General features: G+C 35.7%; 1 protein-coding gene across 5 annotated transcripts in view; it reads left to right on the top strand.

The window, feature by feature from the left end:
• The window catches only part of AGTPBP1 (ATP/GTP binding carboxypeptidase 1), a 159,799-nt gene that overhangs the window by 29,250 nt on the left and 111,431 nt on the right, over positions 1–19,118 (top strand). For all 5 annotated transcript variants that reach the window (XM_042912515.1, XM_042912511.1, XM_042912513.1 and 2 more), the window contains 4 exons: positions 4,327–4,451; positions 14,890–14,957; positions 18,087–18,150; positions 18,594–18,740. In XM_042912515.1, the coding sequence (XP_042768449.1) occupies positions 4,327–4,451; positions 14,890–14,957; positions 18,087–18,150; positions 18,594–18,740 (404 nt within the window). The remainder of the gene's footprint in view (positions 1–4,326; positions 4,452–14,889; positions 14,958–18,086; positions 18,151–18,593; positions 18,741–19,118) is intronic.

Genomic DNA, 19,118 nt, shown 5'->3' with positions numbered 1-19,118 from the left:
TCCAATTACATGATTTTTCACTACATAATAATTAACAATTGTAAGTTGAATCTCTGAACTTTGGTCTGAGCCTCATTTTGATTCGTCTAAGAATAGGGTAAGGCAGGGAAGATAACATTCTTTTCTGAGCCTTGTTGTTTAAAATTTTTCTCAGTGTAGTTCAGATTGTCCATTGAATAGTCGTATAGCTTATCACCACCCTCAGATTTTCCAAAGTCTGAAAATTATTCAGAAGGTAGAGCTGCCCTCTGGTGTTCACCCGGTGATTCTTTCAATATTAGTGTCTGCAGCTTTACGTTCTTAGAGCGAAGTTGGGGTGGCTTAAAGTATTTTGTTCAGTTTTCATTCTGTAGATGAGAAAAATAGGAATAGAAAGGGAAATTGATTTGCCAGTGTTGTCAATTATTTGCTTCCCTTCCAAAAATTCATCCATCCATCCATTTGAAAGAGCATGATTCTCAGAATGGAATCACTCCGATGAAAGGTTTTTTTTTTTTTCTTTTTTCTTTGTATACACTGGTGTAATTTAAAAATTTGAAGAGTTACTGATAAATTTTTAATTTGGAATAGAACAGAATGTGTGTTACACTTAGTGTGTTTTGTATGTTCATGAATTTTTTGAATAGTAGATGTTTTATTAGCTACTGAAAAATACAGAGATGACCTTTAAGAGAAAAATAATATGGAGAAAATTTAAGAAACACTCAGTTATTAAATTTCAGAATTTGGTTTCCTTAATGCAAATTTCTCTTAAATCTGGGTTATGGAACTGTTTTTAAAGATGTATTTGCTCCCTAGTTTGCAAACTGTGGTGTCTTAGTACCACTTCTCACCAGAAAGAACCAGGGCTCTTTGGAGAAAGGGCTGATTCTAGGTCAGGAGCACAAAATGTGCAAGATAAGCCTAGAGGAGTGGTTCTTAAATTTTTTAGCTTAGAACCTTTTAGTGCTCTTAAATTGATGAAGACTCCAAAAAGTTTTTGTTGATGTGAGTTATTTTATCTATTGATATTTATGGTATTATACATTAAAACTGAGAAATTAAAACTATTCATTTTAAAATGAAATAAACCAATTGTATAATAATATAACATTTTGTTTTAGAAGTAACTATATTTTCAAAAAGAAGACTGGCATTTTTTATTACATTTTTGCAAATATCTTTAATGTGTGGCTTAATGAAAGATAGCTAGATTCTCTTATGTGTTCCTGAGTTCAGTCTTTAATGATATAAGTATCTATACATTACATATAGTATATACACATATATATTATACATACACATACATGGGTTTTGTGCATTTGTGGTGTTCTTTTTTTTAATTAAAAAATATTTTTAATGTTTGTTTATTTTTGAGAGAGACAGAGAGCAAGTAGGGGAGAGGCAGAGAGAGAGGGAGACACAGAATCTGAAGCAGGCTCCAGGCTCTGAGCTGTCAGCACAGAGCCTTACATGGGGCTTGAACTCACGAGCTGTGAGATCATGACCTGAGCGGAAATTGGGCACTCAACTGACTGAGCCACCCAGGTGCCCTGTATTGCGTTATTTTAAATGGTATATTAGGTATATTTTCAAATGTGTGCTTAATGTGTATTTTTCAAACTTCAGATACCTTTTCAGTTGAAGTACTTCCAAATTCAAAGCATTGGGCACAGTTAATCTGAAAAAACATATATTGTTTGTTTATCATATGTTTCTAGATGTGTATCGCCTATGCTATACCAGTCAGTGTTTGAAATACTGGGTGACATGCAAGATCTCTACCTTTGTGGAGCTTACGTAATTACAGATTGTGATAAATTCTCTATAGGTACACTTTAATATTGGAAGTGGAAGGGCTGGTGAGGAAATGGTCCCATGGTTGGGCCGTAGCCTGAAATGAGAAGGAGCCAGCTCTAAATAGAGCTGGGAGAAACCTCCCTCCAGATTGAGAAGACAGCAAATACAAAGACCTTGAGGTTGGGGAAAAACATGTCGTATTCAAAGAACTGATAGAAAGCCACTGGAACTGGATCCCAGTGTGTGAGGGGAACATTGTGAGAAGTCAAGTCGGGGAGGTAGACAGAGGCCAAATGATATAAAGTCTAGTATGTTGTGATAAGTAAATAAGATTTGGCCTAACGGCTGAAGGGAAGCCATTGAAGGGGTTTTAGCTCGGCAGCAACTTGATTATATTAGTGGTTCTATAAATCTACATATGTGATAAAGTGGCCTAGAACTGTATAATTAACCGACGTCAATTTCCTGGTTTTTGCTGTTGCCCTGTAGTTCATGTAAATGTAACTATTGGGGAAACTAGGCGAAAGATGGAAGGGACCACTCTACTATTTTTTCAACTTTGTGTGCGTGTTTATAATTATTTCAAAACAAAAAGATAAAAAAAAAAAGTACCGTGTAAATGGATTATTGGCAAGCAAGAATGAAAGCAGACTAGTTACGAGGCTCTGATTTCCAAGCAAGAGAGAATGATTGCTTAGACTTGGGTAGTAATAGTAGATAGGGAGACAAGTGGATGAAGTTGAGATGTTTCAGAGATGGAGCTGTTATTGGGTTGGTGTGTGGGGAAGGGAGCCCAGATTTTTGTCTTCAGCAACTGATGGTTTCACGTGAGTTTGGGAGTTGGGAGCATTAAGATTGGAAGAAGAATAGGTTGAGAGGAAGAATGGGTGGTTTTATATTGGGCTTGCTAGGTTGGGTAAGCTATCAGGGTGAGGCTGGAGTTGAGTGTAGGAGCCAGGCAGCATTTAGATCATAATTAACAGTGGTGGGATTAGATGAGACCACACTGGTTGAAGAGTGGAGAGAGTGAAGAGAAGAGAGCTGGGGATAGAGCTGTGTGGGGTCTTTAGCATGTAGAGATGTGTCACAGGAGGAGGAGCCAATCACGAGATCTCAGAGAGGTGGTGACAGGAAGAACATGAGAGAGTGGAGTCATTGAAGCCCAAAGAAGGAGGTGAAGGAAGAGGGAGCTGATAGTGCTGAGAGACTGAGTGTAACGAGGAAGGAAGTGACCACAGGAGGTTGGAAGATCTTGAGGTGCAGAAGGCAAGCTTGAAAAGTGAACAGTATGTGAGAAAATGGAGAGAGCAAGCACAGACATCTCCTTCAAGGAGTAACGGAAATGCCGTGGCAGCTAGTGGGAGCTCCTGCAGGAGATTCGTGTGCCAGGGGGGTATGATCCAGTTGAAAGGGGGAGAGGGAGATGATGTACTACAAGTAATTGAAGGAGCAAAGACATTGAAAATGCAGGAGGGGCTGAGGCAAGTAAATAGGGGAGGGATTGTTCTTTGAGTCTCCAAATGCCAAAGAGCCTTTTTAAAACATCAGAGCACATCGCTCATTTCAAAAACTTTCCATCCCTCTTAGGGTAAAAACCAAAATCCCTACAGTGGCCTGCAAAGCTTTAAATGTTGGTGCTCTGTCCAACCCCACCCCCACTCTGACCTCAAATCTTACTGTTACTCTCCTTTAAGTCTGCTCCAGCTACATGGGTCACCTCACTTTAGCTGAATGCAGCAGACCCCTGCTTTGGGGTCTTCGTGGTCATGACTCCTTTTCCCTGGACAGCTCTTTCTGCAGATTTCTGCACAGCTTACTCCTTTACTTCTTTCAGGTCTTTCCCTAAATGATACCCTGTCAATGAGGTTTTCCCTGACCACTGTCTAAAATTGCATCCCTTACCTTGCACCTTTTATTCCCCCAGTCTGCTTTTCTTTATAACACTTACCACCACCTTAAATACTGTATGATTATCAACATATTTATCTCTCACCATTGGAATGTTCAGTCTGTAGGGGGCATGAATTTTTGTTGTGTTTACTGTTTGTAATACCTAGAACAGTATCAAATGTGCAATGTATAATGAAAGAGAACAAAGAAGAAAGAATGGATAGAGAATCAGATAGGTTTAAGGATCTGGTAGTGGGAAGATGAGTGTGTGCCTTTTTGAGCTTATAACGATTATAAAGCAAGGCACTGAGAGTGAACTGGGGTGGGTGGGATGATTAGAGTTTTGAGGTGAGCATAGGAAATGTAAGACATCTTTTTGGAGAGTGTAAAGATGAACTTTCAGGGTGTGATTTAAGATTGCTGGGCAGGGTTGAGTGCATATTTGTGGTTTTCTGAAATGGAATGTGTTTCTCATTTAAATTAATAGAATTTTTAGCAATGTTGAGCTATATAACACAGGGTAAGGAAATGTGATATAAAAGCTTAATGTTTTTAGAAGGGTAGAGTTTTTTTTTTTTTTTTTAAACGGTGATCTTCTAGTTTTGAGTTTACAATTGATGTAGAATGTGTCCTAATATAAAGTAACATTCTTCTTAGCCTTACCAATAATTCACGGATCGTGGGACTCCTGGCTCAGCTGGAGAAGATCAATACTGAATCTGCAGAATCAGATACTGCCCGATATGTTACATCAAAAATTCTTCATCTGGCTCAAAGTCAAGGTAAACTTTAGTCTCTTGTTTTTGAAATGCTTTTTTAGTTCTTCGAAAGTCGATGCTAAGAATATTCAAACTTTGGAGAAATAGATGATTTTCTGTAAAAATTGAACTTTCTCAAATAGACTCAGGAAGTAGAAAACTGAATAACTGTGAAAGGTATTGCTATTCAAAGCATTGTTTCCAGAAATGATTATGATTCCCTGAACCATTTTCAAACAATACTTAATTCCAGTGCTTCTTGTTCTAGAATGTTGACACAAAGATGGCAAGTAGCACTGAACATTGGTTACTAGTGTGATCCCTACTTTGAAATGCAAACTCTTTCGTTCAGTGGTGGGTGATCTGAGGGAGATTTTGAGTCTGTGGGATTCAGCTGCACCATCTCCGAAATAGAGATAAGAAATCATGTGATTATCATGAAATTTACATGGGAAGCATATAAAAAGAATGCTGAAATGTTCAGGGGCACCTGGGTGGCTCAGTCTGTTAAGCATCTGACTTTGGCCCAGGTTATGATCTGGCAGTTAGTGAGTTCGAGCCCCGCATGCACCACCAGTTCAGAGCCTGCTTGAGATTCTCTCCCTCTCTCTCTGCCCCTTCCCCACTTGTGCTCTCTCTCTTTCTCTCTCTCAAAATAAATAAACTTAAAAAAAAATCTTAAAAAAAAAGAATGCTAAAATGTTCAGTAAATGGTACCTGTAGTTAGGCTTCAGTGCTCTATTTTATGAAGTCAATATTACTGAATTGGTATCAAAATCTCGACAGAGTACGAAAGAGGAAGGGTACTGACTTTGCACTTAGGAATACAAATATGAAAAATCCCAAATAAAACATTAGTGAATTAAGTCTAAGTATACATTAAAAAATGAATGTCATTGCTAAAGAGCACTTATTTTAGGAATGTAAAATGGCTTAATATCACGAACTATACCAGTATAACATTATTTGAACAGGTCAAATAAAATCTATTTAATCATTTCAGTAGATGCTAAAAAAGGAATTTAAGGTTCCAAAACCTGTGGTTGATTAAAACGAAAACAAAAACAGAAAAAAACCCCAAAAACCAAAAAAAAAAAAAACAAAAAAAAAACCCACAAAACACCTGATTTTTCTTTAGTTAAATAAGGGTAAACCAGCAGCTGCCTTAATATTTAACAGTGATACATTGAAGACATTCTGCTAAAATTAAAGTCCAGACATTTTGTAATTTTAGTATTTTATTTTTATTATTTTTTAAAATAATTTTTAGAATTTTTTTTTTTTATTTTTGAAAGAGAGAGATAGAATGCAAACGGGGTAGGGGCAGAGAGAGAGAGGGAGACACAGAATCTAAAGCAGGCTCCAGGCTCTGAGCTGTCGGCACAGAGCCCGATGTGGGGCTCGAACCCATGAACCGTGAGATCGTGACCTGAGCTGAGGTCGGACACTTAACCGACCGACTGAGATACCCAGGTGCCCCTAATTAGTATTTTATTTAATTTTCAATTATTTCATTATTCTGAAGTTTCAGGTCCTTCAGTAAGCATTGAACTGTGTTTAAGAACTCAGTATCTTAACCCTTCTAAATGGTCATAGACTATTACTATTTTGATAACTTCCTCCTATTCAGTCCATGTATTTCGGGGGTGGTTGAGGAGATATCTCTAACAGATGACATTTATTTCTAACAAAAATCTAAAATACGTGCCTGTACTTTTTAATTCAGGAAGTCACTAACTGGGTTCTAGCCTTTGGAAGTATTGTGCTTATCAACCAAGGTCTATATACAAGGATGTACACTGTAATGGTGCAAAGTTAGATGTACCAAGGATATTCATTGTATTGTTATATGAAATACCTCTTCAGAACAAAACCAACAAAACCAAAAGAAAACAAATTCCTCAGACACATGAATAACACTTGTGTACCCTGCCTCTGCCGCTGCAGACTTTTCCCATCACAGCCTGGAAGCCCTCCTATTCCAGCATCACCACTGAAAATGCCCCAAGTGTACCACTACCCAGACTGCCCCTCTCCTATGCCATTCACCACTGGGGGACCAGCCCCTAAGCACTGTCCCCTGAGTTGTGTAATACAGGGACTTTGTTTATAGTGCCTTGGATTAGGCAGTCAACACAGTGTAAGTTAGAAGTGGAAGATTGTCCCGTCATCATTTATAGGATGATGCTGTTTGCTATCCATTTGAGAGAGAAAGATTAGAAATTTGTAGTTCAAGGAAGAAGAAATGCAAATAACCAGTAAGCCTAGGAAAAGGTTCTTTACCTCCTTGAAAGTTGGGAATTACTGATAAAAACAACAGAGATACTTCTCACTGGTTAGGTTGGCAGAAATTAGAAAATGATAATATCCTGTTTTGGGGACATGGAAAATAGGGTATTCTTATACACTGTTGGTGGTGCAGTAATTATTACTAACTTGGAAGAAAAGAATCTGGCGATATTTATTAAAATTTAAAGTGCACTTGCTGGTTGACTCTCAGGAATGTGTTTGAAATAAAAATGGTAGTATAGAAGAGAGTGTGTGAGGATGTTTTGCAACATTGTTTGCCTATCAAAGACTAAGATACAACCTAAATATCCATCAGTGAGAAAATGGTTGAATTAATTTTGATGTAGCCAAATTGTGGAACTTTAAAACTATATTATGCAGCTATTATCAGTGAGTTATTTGTGATATATGGAACATACAGTTTGTATGCGGAACCATATGCATTGTTTCTGGAGTCCTAAGTTTAACATATTAAGTAAAAAAGCAAGTTTCTTTGGCTTATATAACTGTATGTGTAAACTAATTTTTATACAAAATCATTATAAATGTATGTAATGTTTGTATGAGCAAGGCAAAAAAGCAAAAACAAAACCATAAATATGCATACCAAATGTTTAGCAGTAGTTATCAATGGGATAGAAATGGAGGGGAATGAGGTAAGTTCCTAATTTACTTAAGGTACTTTTCTACTGTTAGATTTGTTGCAGTAAGGACATGCTACTCATAATTTAAATGTACTACTTGTAATTAAAAAACAACAACAACAACAACAATAACACCAAACTCCTACAATGCCTGTTTACATAGTTGAAACATGTATTTCCACAATTTAGTGCTAGTTTTCCTTGGACGCATTACATTTTCTGTCTTTAATAATGTACTACTTATTTGCAGCATGCATGATACTGTTTGTAATTTACCCTTAATTTTTTTCTCTAGAAACATAATAATTATCCATTTCAGGTAAATGGTCTAATTTGTTGGCATACATCTGTTGATAATAATTCCCTTATAATCCTTTCAGTTTCTGTAGGGTAGGAAGTGATGTTCTTTCTGCATTCTTGATTTTTGTTATTTGTGTCATCTGTCTCTTTTCTTGGTCTGTCTAGCTCAGCGGTTCTCAACCAGGGGTGATTTTTCCCTCCACTTGCCTCAGGATACTGGTAATGTTTGGAGATATTTGGGGTTGTGAAATTTGAGAAGGGGATTGTTACTGGCATCTAGTGGAGAGAGGCCAGGGATGCTGCTGAACATTATGTAACACATAGGACAATGTCCTACAAGAAAGAATTATTTGGCCCAAAATGTCAACAGTGCTAGACTCAGGTCTAGCTAAACATTTGTCAATTTTGTTGCTCTTTTGAAAGCACCAACTTGATTACCTCTGTTTTTCTTTTTTTCTCTTTCATCGATCTCTAATCTTTATTGCTTCCTTCCTTCTGCTTGCTTTGAGTTTGATTTTTGCTTCCCTTTCCATTTTCTTAAATTGAAACTTTGATTATTGATTTTTGATTTTGAGACCTTTCTTTTCTAATGTGGGCATTAAAGCTGTAAATTTCCCTATTAACACTGCATTCTTCAGATATTGATATGTTGTAGTTTGATTTTCATTCAGTTCACATTTGTTCTAATTTCTTTTGTGATTTCTTCTTTGACCCATGGATTATTTAGCATTGTGTTGTTTAATTTCCCATTATTTCAGAATTTCCCAATTTCTTTCTGTTGTTTTCCAATTTAATTCCACTGTGGTTGGAGATTTGTATGATTTTAGTCCTTTTGAATTTATTGAGACATGTTTTATGGCCTAGTATATGGTCACTGGAGAATGTTCCATGTGCACTTGAGTATTCCATCTGCTGTTGTTGTGTGGAGTATCCTATCAATGTTGTTGGTTACATCAGTTTGGTTGATAGTGTTCAAATCTTATATACCTTGTTGATTTTCTAGTTTAGCTTCTCTGTTAATTGTTAAAAATTGGGTATTGAATTCTCTACCTGTTGGTGAACTGTATATTTTCCTTTTCAGTTTTGGCAGTTTTGGTTTATGTATTTTGAGGCTGTGTGTATACATTTAGAGTTGTTAAATCTTCCTGACGTCAAAGACTGTTTGGCCATTATGAAATGTCTGTCTTTGTCTCCAGTAATATTTCTAGATTGAAAATCTGTTTAATAATGCAACCCTTCTAGCTGTTATGGTTACTCTTTGCATATTATACCTTTTCCTTCTCCTTTTCCTTTCAGTTTGTTTCTGCTTTTTATTCTAGAGCATGTTTCTTGGAAATAGTATATTTTTGGATCTTGCTTTTTAAAAATCTAATCTGAGTATTTTTGGTTTCCAAATTAATGTACTTGTTTCTTGGATGATTGGGTTTACATCTGCCTTTTTGCTGTTTTCTGTATGATTCAGGTCTTTTATATTCCTCTTCTCATCCTCTACTGCCTTCTTTTGTGTCATCTGTTGATCTTTTAGTTTTTAAAGATTTTAGTTGTTTTCTTAGTGGCTCCTATAGGGATTACAGTATACATTGAACTTCAGATTAATACTAATTTAATTCTGATAAAATATTGAAACTTTTTTCCCAATATAGCTCCATTTCTCTCTTATTCCTTTGTGCTGTTATCATCATACATATTGTGTTCATAGATGGTAGAAACCCAACAATTACAACATTGTAATTACTGCTTCCACAAGTTTATGCCTTGTAAAATAGTTAGGAGAAAAAGTGGAAAATTCTGCTGAATTTCAGAGTTCTGAATAAAGATCAGGATTGAGAACCAAAAGCTTGGTAGTTAAATTAATGGAAGTGAAGCGATATTTTCTCAGGAGGAGGTAGAGAGGGAGAAAGCTGAGATTTGTGTTCTGGGAACGGTCTACATTTTGTATTTTGCTATAAGAGAGTCCTGTGAAAATGACAAAGTGCATTCATGTTTAGGATTTTTATGTCCTTGATGAATTTACCCTGTTATCATTATGGGATGTTCATCTTTATCTTTAGTAATTTTCTTTACCTTGATGTTTGTTTTGTCTGATATTAGTATAGCCTCTCCAGCTTTTTTATACTTGGTTACATGATTAGCTTTTCCTATTCTTTTTCTTCTAGCCTATTTGTATTTTTGCATCTAAAGTGTGTCTTCTGTAGGTAACAGTTTGACATTCTCTGCTTTTTAATTTGAGCATTTAGTTTGATAAAATTTAATATAACATTAATTGGACTTAGGTTTATAGTTATTTGTTTTCTGTCCTTTCTGTTTTTATTTCTCGTTTCTCTTTGTCCTGTCCTCTTTTTTATTATTTGACCATTTTTTAGAATTCCATTTTAATTTACCTATTGACTTTTTAGTTATACCTATTTGCATTTTTAAGAAATCATTCCTCTGAAAATCATAATAAACAATCAGTAACTTTTTATCCTTTGCTTAGAATTGATATTGTAACCTCATATAAAATTTGGAATCCTTGGCACGTTATATATCCATTTATATTTACATTCTTTAGCGATACTTGTGGTATTTATCACATCTGTATACGTTACAAACCCCAAAAGACAATTTTTGCTTTAAGAAATCATGTGTATTTTAAAGACACTAAGAAAAAAAAAGTAGTTTTTATTTTACTCAGATATTTACCATTTCTGAAGCTCTATTCTTTCCTAAAGATGTGAGTTTGGTCTGGTATAATTTCCCTGATAGCCTACAGAATTTCCTTTGGCATTTCTAGTGGACGGGTCTGCTGTCTAAGAATTTTTTTCCTTTTGTCTGACAGTGGATTTTTTTCACCTAATTCTTGAAGGATATTTTCACTGGGTATAGAATTCTGGGTTGGCAGTTTTTATCTTTCAGCATTTAGAGTGCACATAAAACAGTGCTTCCACTATTTTGTGGCCTCCATAATTTCAAAGGTGATGTCTGCTATTTTTGAATCTTTGTTTTCTGAAAGTTATGTGTCATTTTTCTCTGGTTGAGTTCACGATTGTTCCATTACTTTTGGTTTTCAGAAGTTTGCCTGTAGTTTTCTTAGTATTTATGCTGCTTGGAATTTGCTGAGCTTTTCAAACTTTTACATTTGTGTCTTTTTTCACATTTAGGAAATTTTTGGCTGATCAAAAAATTTTATTTTCTTCATTCTCTCTTCTTTTGGGTCTATAATTATACATATGTTAGACTTGTGGAGATTGTTTCAGAAGTCCTTGAGGCTCCTGTTATTCAATTTTAATTCTGTTATTCAGATTGGATAAATTTCCCTTTTTCTATTCAAGTTCTCTGCCCTTTTCCTCTGCAGTCTACCATTATGTCTATCTGATATTTATTTCACACATTGTATTTTTCTTTTCTGAAATGTGCATTTGGTTCTTCATCATACTTTTAATTTTTCTGTTGTGATTTCCTATATTTTTGTTCATAGTGACCTTGTATTTTCCTTAATGTAATAGAATGTAATTATAATAGCTGCTTTAAAATCCTTGCCTGTTAAATATAACATTCAGATTATTGAAAGTGTTGAGGAAAGCATGTAGCGGTATAAGAACTGGGAAGGACTTTTGAAAAAGCCAAGGGAAGAAGCATTGTCAGTAATGTTAAGTAACATAGAGAGGTCAGTTAAAATAAAGACCTTTTTGACTTGATAATAAATTACTGGCCACAACAAGAGCACTTTCAAGTGGTGGAATTAGAAGGAAGATTACAGTATGCTGTAATATGAGTGGCAAATGAAATAACGATGGGGAGTATAGAGTTTTTTTGCTGTTGTTGGAGAGAGTTTCACTGAGAAAACAAAGAAATAGAGGAAGAGGCAAGGTAAAATAAGGTTTGTTAAGTATATGGGAAAATAAAAAACAGTATGTGGGTGGAGGTTGAAGCTATAGCTTTATAAGTAGGTAGAAAGGATGGGATTCAGAATGTAGTAAAAAGGACACATCCTCTTCCAATACCCTGACTGGAAAAAGGAATGCAAAATTGTCAAGGCTTTGATACATGAGTATATGGATTTTGGTAATTGTTTATAGAGTTTCATCCATACTTAACAGATCACTTTGTCTCAATTCATTGAGGGAAATATAGATGCTGAGAGTTGGGAACAGAGGCCCAGGGATTGAGAGTCCACAGGTAGAGGACTGGTACAACGTTTGGAATAGCTGTGGGCTATGGCAGGGCAGATGGTGATGGCTGTGAGTTGAGGTAGGTGAAAACAGTAGTTTTGTGTTTCCAAATAAGGATGGAAATGGTGAATTTTTGGTACTAACAATCTTAAACTAGGAGAAGAAATTCTTATGGCATTATTTTTACTGTGATGTAGGAAAGAGAATGCACATTTTAGCATTTACTTAATTAGAAAGCTTTGTGGTGGTTAAGTCTAGACCTGATTTTACCTGAAAATAGCACTACCTTTGATGAGTTAGGAAGTTTCAGTGAAAGTGACAGTGAGACTTCCCTAATCTTTCGAAAAGAAAGAAGGAGTGTTAGGAGTCTGGGGTCTGATAGAGGGAGATCATAGGTTAAGATTCCAGAGGTAGGACAGTTTGGGGTACGAGAATTGCAAGGGTTGATAAATTAGAGCAAAGGAGAAGGGTTTTGTTGTCAAAAAACTATGCAGCTAGGTATTTGAATCATTGACATCGAAACCCCCTTAGATTATGACAGAATCTAGAGTATAGTAAAAAACTGTATGGCACCTAGTTTTCGTTTAGCGTGTGGAATAAACTAGATGATCGTGGATGTTACAATAAGGAGAGTTTTTGGTCTTCCATGAAAGTGAAAATGTAATGGTTTGTTAGTAGAGGAGATCTCAGTCTTCTGACTATTCTGTGTGATTAATATTGAAAAATCATTTGACTTTAGTAGTAAATCAATTGTGGGGGTCCCTGGGTGGCTCAGTCGGTTAAGTGTCTGACTTTGGCTCAGGTCATGATCTCACGGTTTGTGAGTTAGAGTCCTGCTTTGGGCTCTGTGCTGACAGCTCCGAGCCTTCAGCCTGCTTTGGATTCTGTGTCTTCTTCTCTCTCTGCCCCTTCCACACTTGTATTCTGTCTCTCAAAAATAAATAAATGTAAAAAAAAAATAGTAAATCAGTTGTGTTATTTAAAAGGTTAAATCAAGGGTACATTGTAGATATTTAAACAATATTTATTTTATAACTCAGTGCTTACTGATGGAGGCAGCTGGCCCAGGGAAATGAAGGGTCAGCAGAGGAATCCCATACTTTTATTTTTTAAATTTTTTTAATGTTTACTTTTGAGAGAGAGAGAGATAGACAGGGCATGAGTGGGGGAGGGGCAGAGAGAGAGGGAGACACAGAATTCGAAGCAGGCTCCAGGCACTGAGTTGTCAGCACAGAGCCCGAAGTGGGGCTCGAACTCACAAACCAGGAGATCATGACCTGGGTGGAAGTCAGCTGCTTAACTGAGCCATCCAGGTGCCCCATGAATCATATACTTTTTAAAAGGGAATTGAGTTTTACGAATATTTATGAGTGTTTCCTTTTTTTGTAGGTAAAGAAATTTGTCATTCTTCTAAGCATTAGTAATTATGGCAAGGGGTAAGGAGATGAACAGTCACTTATTCAAGTTTATATTTAAACAGATTGTAAGACTTCTGTAAGTTTTACAAAATTCGTTATCTGGACCCAAGATGATGCATGATAGCATGAGTTTGTTGTTTTAAAGAAAAATATGGTTTCTAATCTCCATATTTATTTTGTAGGTAGTTACTAATAGTTATTATAAATAATATTTTACTATAACTTCTCTGTAGCACATTTGTCCCTTTTTGTAATAACTTATAATTTAGAATAACCTAATTTTCAGATGGGTATCAGACTAATGAGTTTTTTCCCAAGATTTTGTGACTTGTCGTCTACATTTTACACTTCATTTCCTTGTGAAATTGTAAATATATAATTTGTATGTGGCAGAATTATACCACGTATGGCTTTTTCGTTCTTTCACGATGCAAGTTGAACAGGATTTGCTTTGGGCAGAAGTGTGGTGTTCTAAAGGCCTAGTCTCACTTTTACCCCCTCCCCTTATCAGGGCTTCGGGGCTCATTCTGCTCTTAGACTCCTTGATCATCCCTGTGTAGAACACATTTGGTATTACCAATCTCTTGAACTTTACTATGTAATATGTGCTGTATTGAGAATGGATTATTTGTGTTCTCTTTTTAAAATCTCAAAATGTGAAAGGAATGGCATTGTCATTCTATGTTAAAAGAATTTCTGGCACTAATGTTTAGGTGTGAAACAGTTGGAGAGGGTCATCAAGTCTCTTGTACCAACAGTCCTATATAAAGGAATGATTCCTGTGGCTCTTTTAGAAATACACTAAATCAGTGAAAGACTGTAAGCTTTGGGTTCAGAAACATCCGGATCACTCAGTCTCTTACTGTTACACTTACCTGCTCAATGACATTGTACAGATTTCTTCTTTCTGAACTCAAATTTCTGGTCTGTAAAAATAGTAAGTTTTCTCCTGGACAGTTAAAGTGAGTCATAAATGAAGTGATATAGGTAAAGTACATATAATTTGTGTGTGGTCTATCTAAATGTCTACCTTTCTACCTTTCTTATCTTGTCAATCAAAGGAAAAGAATCGTGGAGAAGCTCTAGAACCCTTTAAATAGAGGAAAATGTATACTGTTCCCCCTGCTCCCAATCTCAGTGAGATAAAAGGGATTATTTGGGTGATCTGATCTCCAGAGTCTTGCAGAAGCAGCTCTTCCCTAGTTTTGTATTTTTGTGTAATTCAGAATTTTAAAATAGTATTAGTTCAGTAAAAACATTTGAAAATGGTACTAGGTTTTTGTTTTCACCAATTTTGACTAAATATTTTCTAATTCTAGGCATAAAGATAATAAAGAGGCCTACCATTACTACTCCTACCTCACCTGCAGTTCTGGTATCTACACTTTACTGTTGATTTTAAGATTACAGATGGATTGATAAGGATTCATCTAGTTCATGATAGGAAATGTGATCAAATGCAAGGAAGGTCTTGTAAACTGAGATCTGGAAGTTCCCACAGAGTATAATTAGCAGTATCAGAGGGAGAAACATCTAAGAACCAATTTAGAATGTTTACTAAATCAATGGAGTCCTGTGGATTCTACATTAGCTATACAATAGAATTATATGTAATTTTTTTCTTTCATGTCTTAGAAGAAAACTTTTTTATACCTTTCAGAAAAGACAAGGAGAGAAATGACAGCCAAAGGTTCTACAGGAATGGAAGTTCTGCTGTCAACCCTAGAGGTAAATCGCTGACAGGCTTTAATTAATATAACTATTAATACCAACCAGGACTGAAGGAAAAAATGTATATATGAAGTATAAAAGTTTTATTCTAGAGGTAAAGCCAATGAATGGAAGTTAGTTTTATGTTTTAAATGATCACTTGGAACGGTGGCAGAAGCATTCTAACATATATTAGGTAAACCTCTAAGTATATTCCCTGATGATTATCATGTAACCATATTTTAAATTTTAACATGCCATTCCAGTTGGTAATAAGAAAGCATTAGCTGGAAATAAATGATTGATGTTGGAAATTCTCATTTATTGTGTTAGGTGATATATATTTGTGATTTAGTTTACTGCATGTATTGGTTGAATAACTATATTATGTTGGTAATAATTAAATTTCTATCCCAGTGTAAAATTTTTGGGTGGAACAGCAGGATATATTCAGAATCAGGATTTTAAATTTTATTCAGTGCGGTGTTAAGAGTGGGGAGTGAATACATTGTATGCTTTAAACTTACACAGTGTTATATGTCAAATTATATCTCAGAGCTGGAAAAAAAAAAGAACAGGGAGTAAGTTCATGTTTTTTGGTAGGAATCACTTTCTATTCAAAATGATATGTCATTTTTCCCTAAATTGATTCATCAGTTTAGAGTAATTTCAATAAAAACATTAACAGTTTTCTTTCTAAAGTCCGATGGGAAAATAAAAAGCAAGAGTAGAAAGGACATTTCTGAAAAAGGAGAGAAATGAGAAAAGACTTGCTGCACCAAATATCAAAGAACACTATAAAATTTTAGTAATTCAGATAGCTTAGAAATTGTGCATGAGTAATAGACATCAGTGTAATAGAAATTCTGGAAATAAATAAAGATCACATGGGAATTTAATATCATCTAAGAAAGGTAGCATTTTAGATCAGTGAGAAGTGGAGGGATTACTTACTAAGTGGAGCTCAGATAGATTAGTAGCCACTTAGAAAAGTGTAGCGGATCCTTACTTCCTACACCAAAGTAAGTTCTATATCCAGCAAAGATTTAAGCTTGGAAAATAAAATCGTAATACTAGAGGAAGTAATGGGAGAAATCTTTAAATAATCTTTAAACAGGGAAGGCTTTTTTTTTTTATTAAAAAAATTTTTTTTTAATGTTCATTTATTTTTTGAGAGACATAGAGAGACAAAGGTTGAGCGGGGGAGAAGCAGAGAGAGAGGGAGTCACAGAATCTGAAGCAGGCTCCAGGCTCTGAGCTGCCAGCACAGAGCCCAACATGGGGCTTGAACTCAAGAACTGTGAGATCATGACCTGAGCCCAAGTTGGACGCTTAACTGACTGAGCCACCGAGGTGCCCTGGAAGGCTTTTCTAATGTAAAAAAAGACTCACGAGTTATAAAGGAAAATATGGATAAATTCAACTCCATTAACAAAAGTACATAGGAAAAAAACACCCTAGACACTTGGCAAACTGAGGAAAAAACATTCAACTTGTGTAACTTCTTTAACATATAAAGAAGTTTTACAAATGAGTAAGGAAAAATTAAATCAGTAACCCAATAGAAAAATGTGTAGACGTTCTGGACAGTTCCCAGGAAAAGAAACACAAATGGCACTTGAGATTGAACACCATTTGTTTTGTTTGTTTGCTTTATCACAATTTACTGAGGTCAGCAGGGGTGGGAGGTGGCAAATTACATATGGGAGACTTGTCTGGGTAAGGCCTAGACATGACAATACAACTTCCATTCAGGTTCCAATGGCCTGAGCTCAGTCACATGGCCCAAACCTAATTACAGAGGGCTGGAAAATGTGGTTTGACTGTGTACCCAGGAAGAAGATGAAATCAGTTTGCCAAACACGTAATAATATTCTGCCATAGTCCATTCTTCTTTTTAACAGATGTCTGTCTGGCCCTCTCTTCTTTCGGATTCCTCTCTAGTGAGTCGATGGTCCATTTAATATCTCCAATGCTAAGACAAGGGTTTCTGGTTAATGCATAATCCTCTAACTGGTCTAGATGTGGCCTTTTGGTTCCATTAGTCTATAAGCTAAAATGGTGAAGCAGAGACAACACTCATTCCCTTTTGGAAAGGGGAAGAGTAAGAGACTCCTGCCAGTCACTGATACACAGCACTTTTGAAATTCCTCTGTATAAACATTGTAACATTCCTCTACTTTGGGGGTGAAGAAATTCTCTAAGTAGGTCATAATTCTGCTTTATCTGTGGTTTTCTTGATCCAAGCATTGCTTTTAATAAGAGAAATGTAACCAAAGGAAAATATTTAAACATTTTCTCTTCTTAGATTGGTTGTCCAGACTTTGGGAAATACTCTTCCACATTGTTGGTGGGAGTGTAAATTACTCCATGAAGAGCAATTTGGTAATATTCATCAAAGTAAATGCTCATATTCTTTGACCCAGAAACTCCAGGAATTCGTCCCATATGGAGATGTACTGGATTCCGTATAAACATGTACTTAATTTTTTGTTACAGTTTTTTAATAGCAAAAGATTTGAAAAATTAAATACTCCATTAGTAGGTGACTGGTTTCATAAACAATGGCATCACCATATATAATGGATTATATCCTGTAGCCCCTAAAAAAGAGTTAAGAAACCATTTGTTCATACATAAAAATATCAATGTATAGAATAGTATCCATAGGGGAATATCATTTGTAGAAATCTGTGTATACACCTCCATTTACATGGATTTCTTTTATGTGTGCACATTATCTTCGGCTGGATACACAAGCAACTGGTACTGCAGTTGCCTTCTGTGAGGGGAGCTAGGTGACTGGGTAGTCACCATATATACACTGTAGTGCCTTTCACATTTTGATTCATTTATTTGTATTTTCTGTTTGGTAGAAGATGATGAATTCAAATGACAAATGAATTCCTCTTGTAATAATGTTGGTACTAAGAAAATAATAGCTCAGATGACCTGCAAACAGTCTCCTGGGCAAGAAGAAGCTCCTGAAGTGATGAGTGGGAATAGTGGAAGCCCAAATACATTTGTTCTCAGAGAAATTGGAAGGGTCATTTGTAAAAATATATGTAGTTCACAACAGGAACAGAAAAGGTTTGGGAATCACAGATTTACAATGGTTTAATACAGCAAATAAACTATTTATTTCAGAACACGAAAGATCTTCAAACTACACTTAATATCTTAAGCATTCTTGTTGAGCTGGTGTCAGCTGGTAAGTTTTTGTTTCCTTTGGTCTAATTTCTGTTTGTAAACAGTGATCAACAATGTATTATGTGTACTTTATTTGGAATTTTTTGATACTCATATAGAGACAGTTCTGAGTATCAGAATTTGGAAGCTGAAATGTCATACTCTTACTGTTGCTTTGTTTTTGATTTGAGGGATCTTCCAGTATCCCTCAAACCACTCCAAAACCCATTTCCAGAGCCTTGAGTGTAGAATTTTGGCATCACTTTTATTTACTCCTTCTGCTGTTTTTCTAACTAAAATACTAAATGAAATGAAAGAAAATTTGATTTTGAGGTATTTCATTTCAGAAGTCATCTCTTGAAGTATTTCTTGAATGCTAACAAGTTGTGATGTTTTTAATATGTTATGGGAGGATTTGCTGTTTAAACAATTAAAAACAATCTTTTTTTTTTTTTTTTTTTTTAGGTGGAGGTCGAAGAGCGAGTTTCTTGGTCGCCAAAGGTGGTTCACAAATATTGTTGCAGTTACTTACGAATGCTAGCAAAGAATCTCCCCAGAATGAGGAGTTAATGGTGCAGATTCATTCTATTCTTGCAAAGATTGGACCAAAAGGTAAGGGTTTCACTTGTGTGTTCATCATAGAACCATTTGTGACGTTGATTCTGTGTGCCTTGAAACTTGGTCAGTTTTGAACATCTAAAATGGTACGGCTTTTTCTCAGTCTTAGCTATGGACTACTTTTTACAGTCAACTCCAGTAGCCTGCAAGAATGGGAGATCCTAAATTCACGAGGAATTCCTTTGCGTAGGTTGGAAAAAAGGAAGAAAAATATGTCAAAATCACAAGTGTGTCTTAGTGTATGTGTGCCTGCATTTGTATGTGTGTAAAGGACACATATAGCATGGATATTGTTGGAGCTGGAAGGAGGGAGTATGGATGGAAATGCTTTGAGGAACATGGAGGTGAAATGTGTTCACTTTTCATTAATAG

Source organism: Panthera leo, chromosome D4, assembly GCF_018350215.1.
Source record: "Panthera leo isolate Ple1 chromosome D4, P.leo_Ple1_pat1.1, whole genome shotgun sequence".
NCBI classification, from domain to species: domain Eukaryota; kingdom Metazoa; phylum Chordata; class Mammalia; order Carnivora; family Felidae; genus Panthera; species Panthera leo.
Note: the sequence above shows the minus strand (reverse complement) of the source record. Positions and strands in the feature narration are given on the sequence as shown.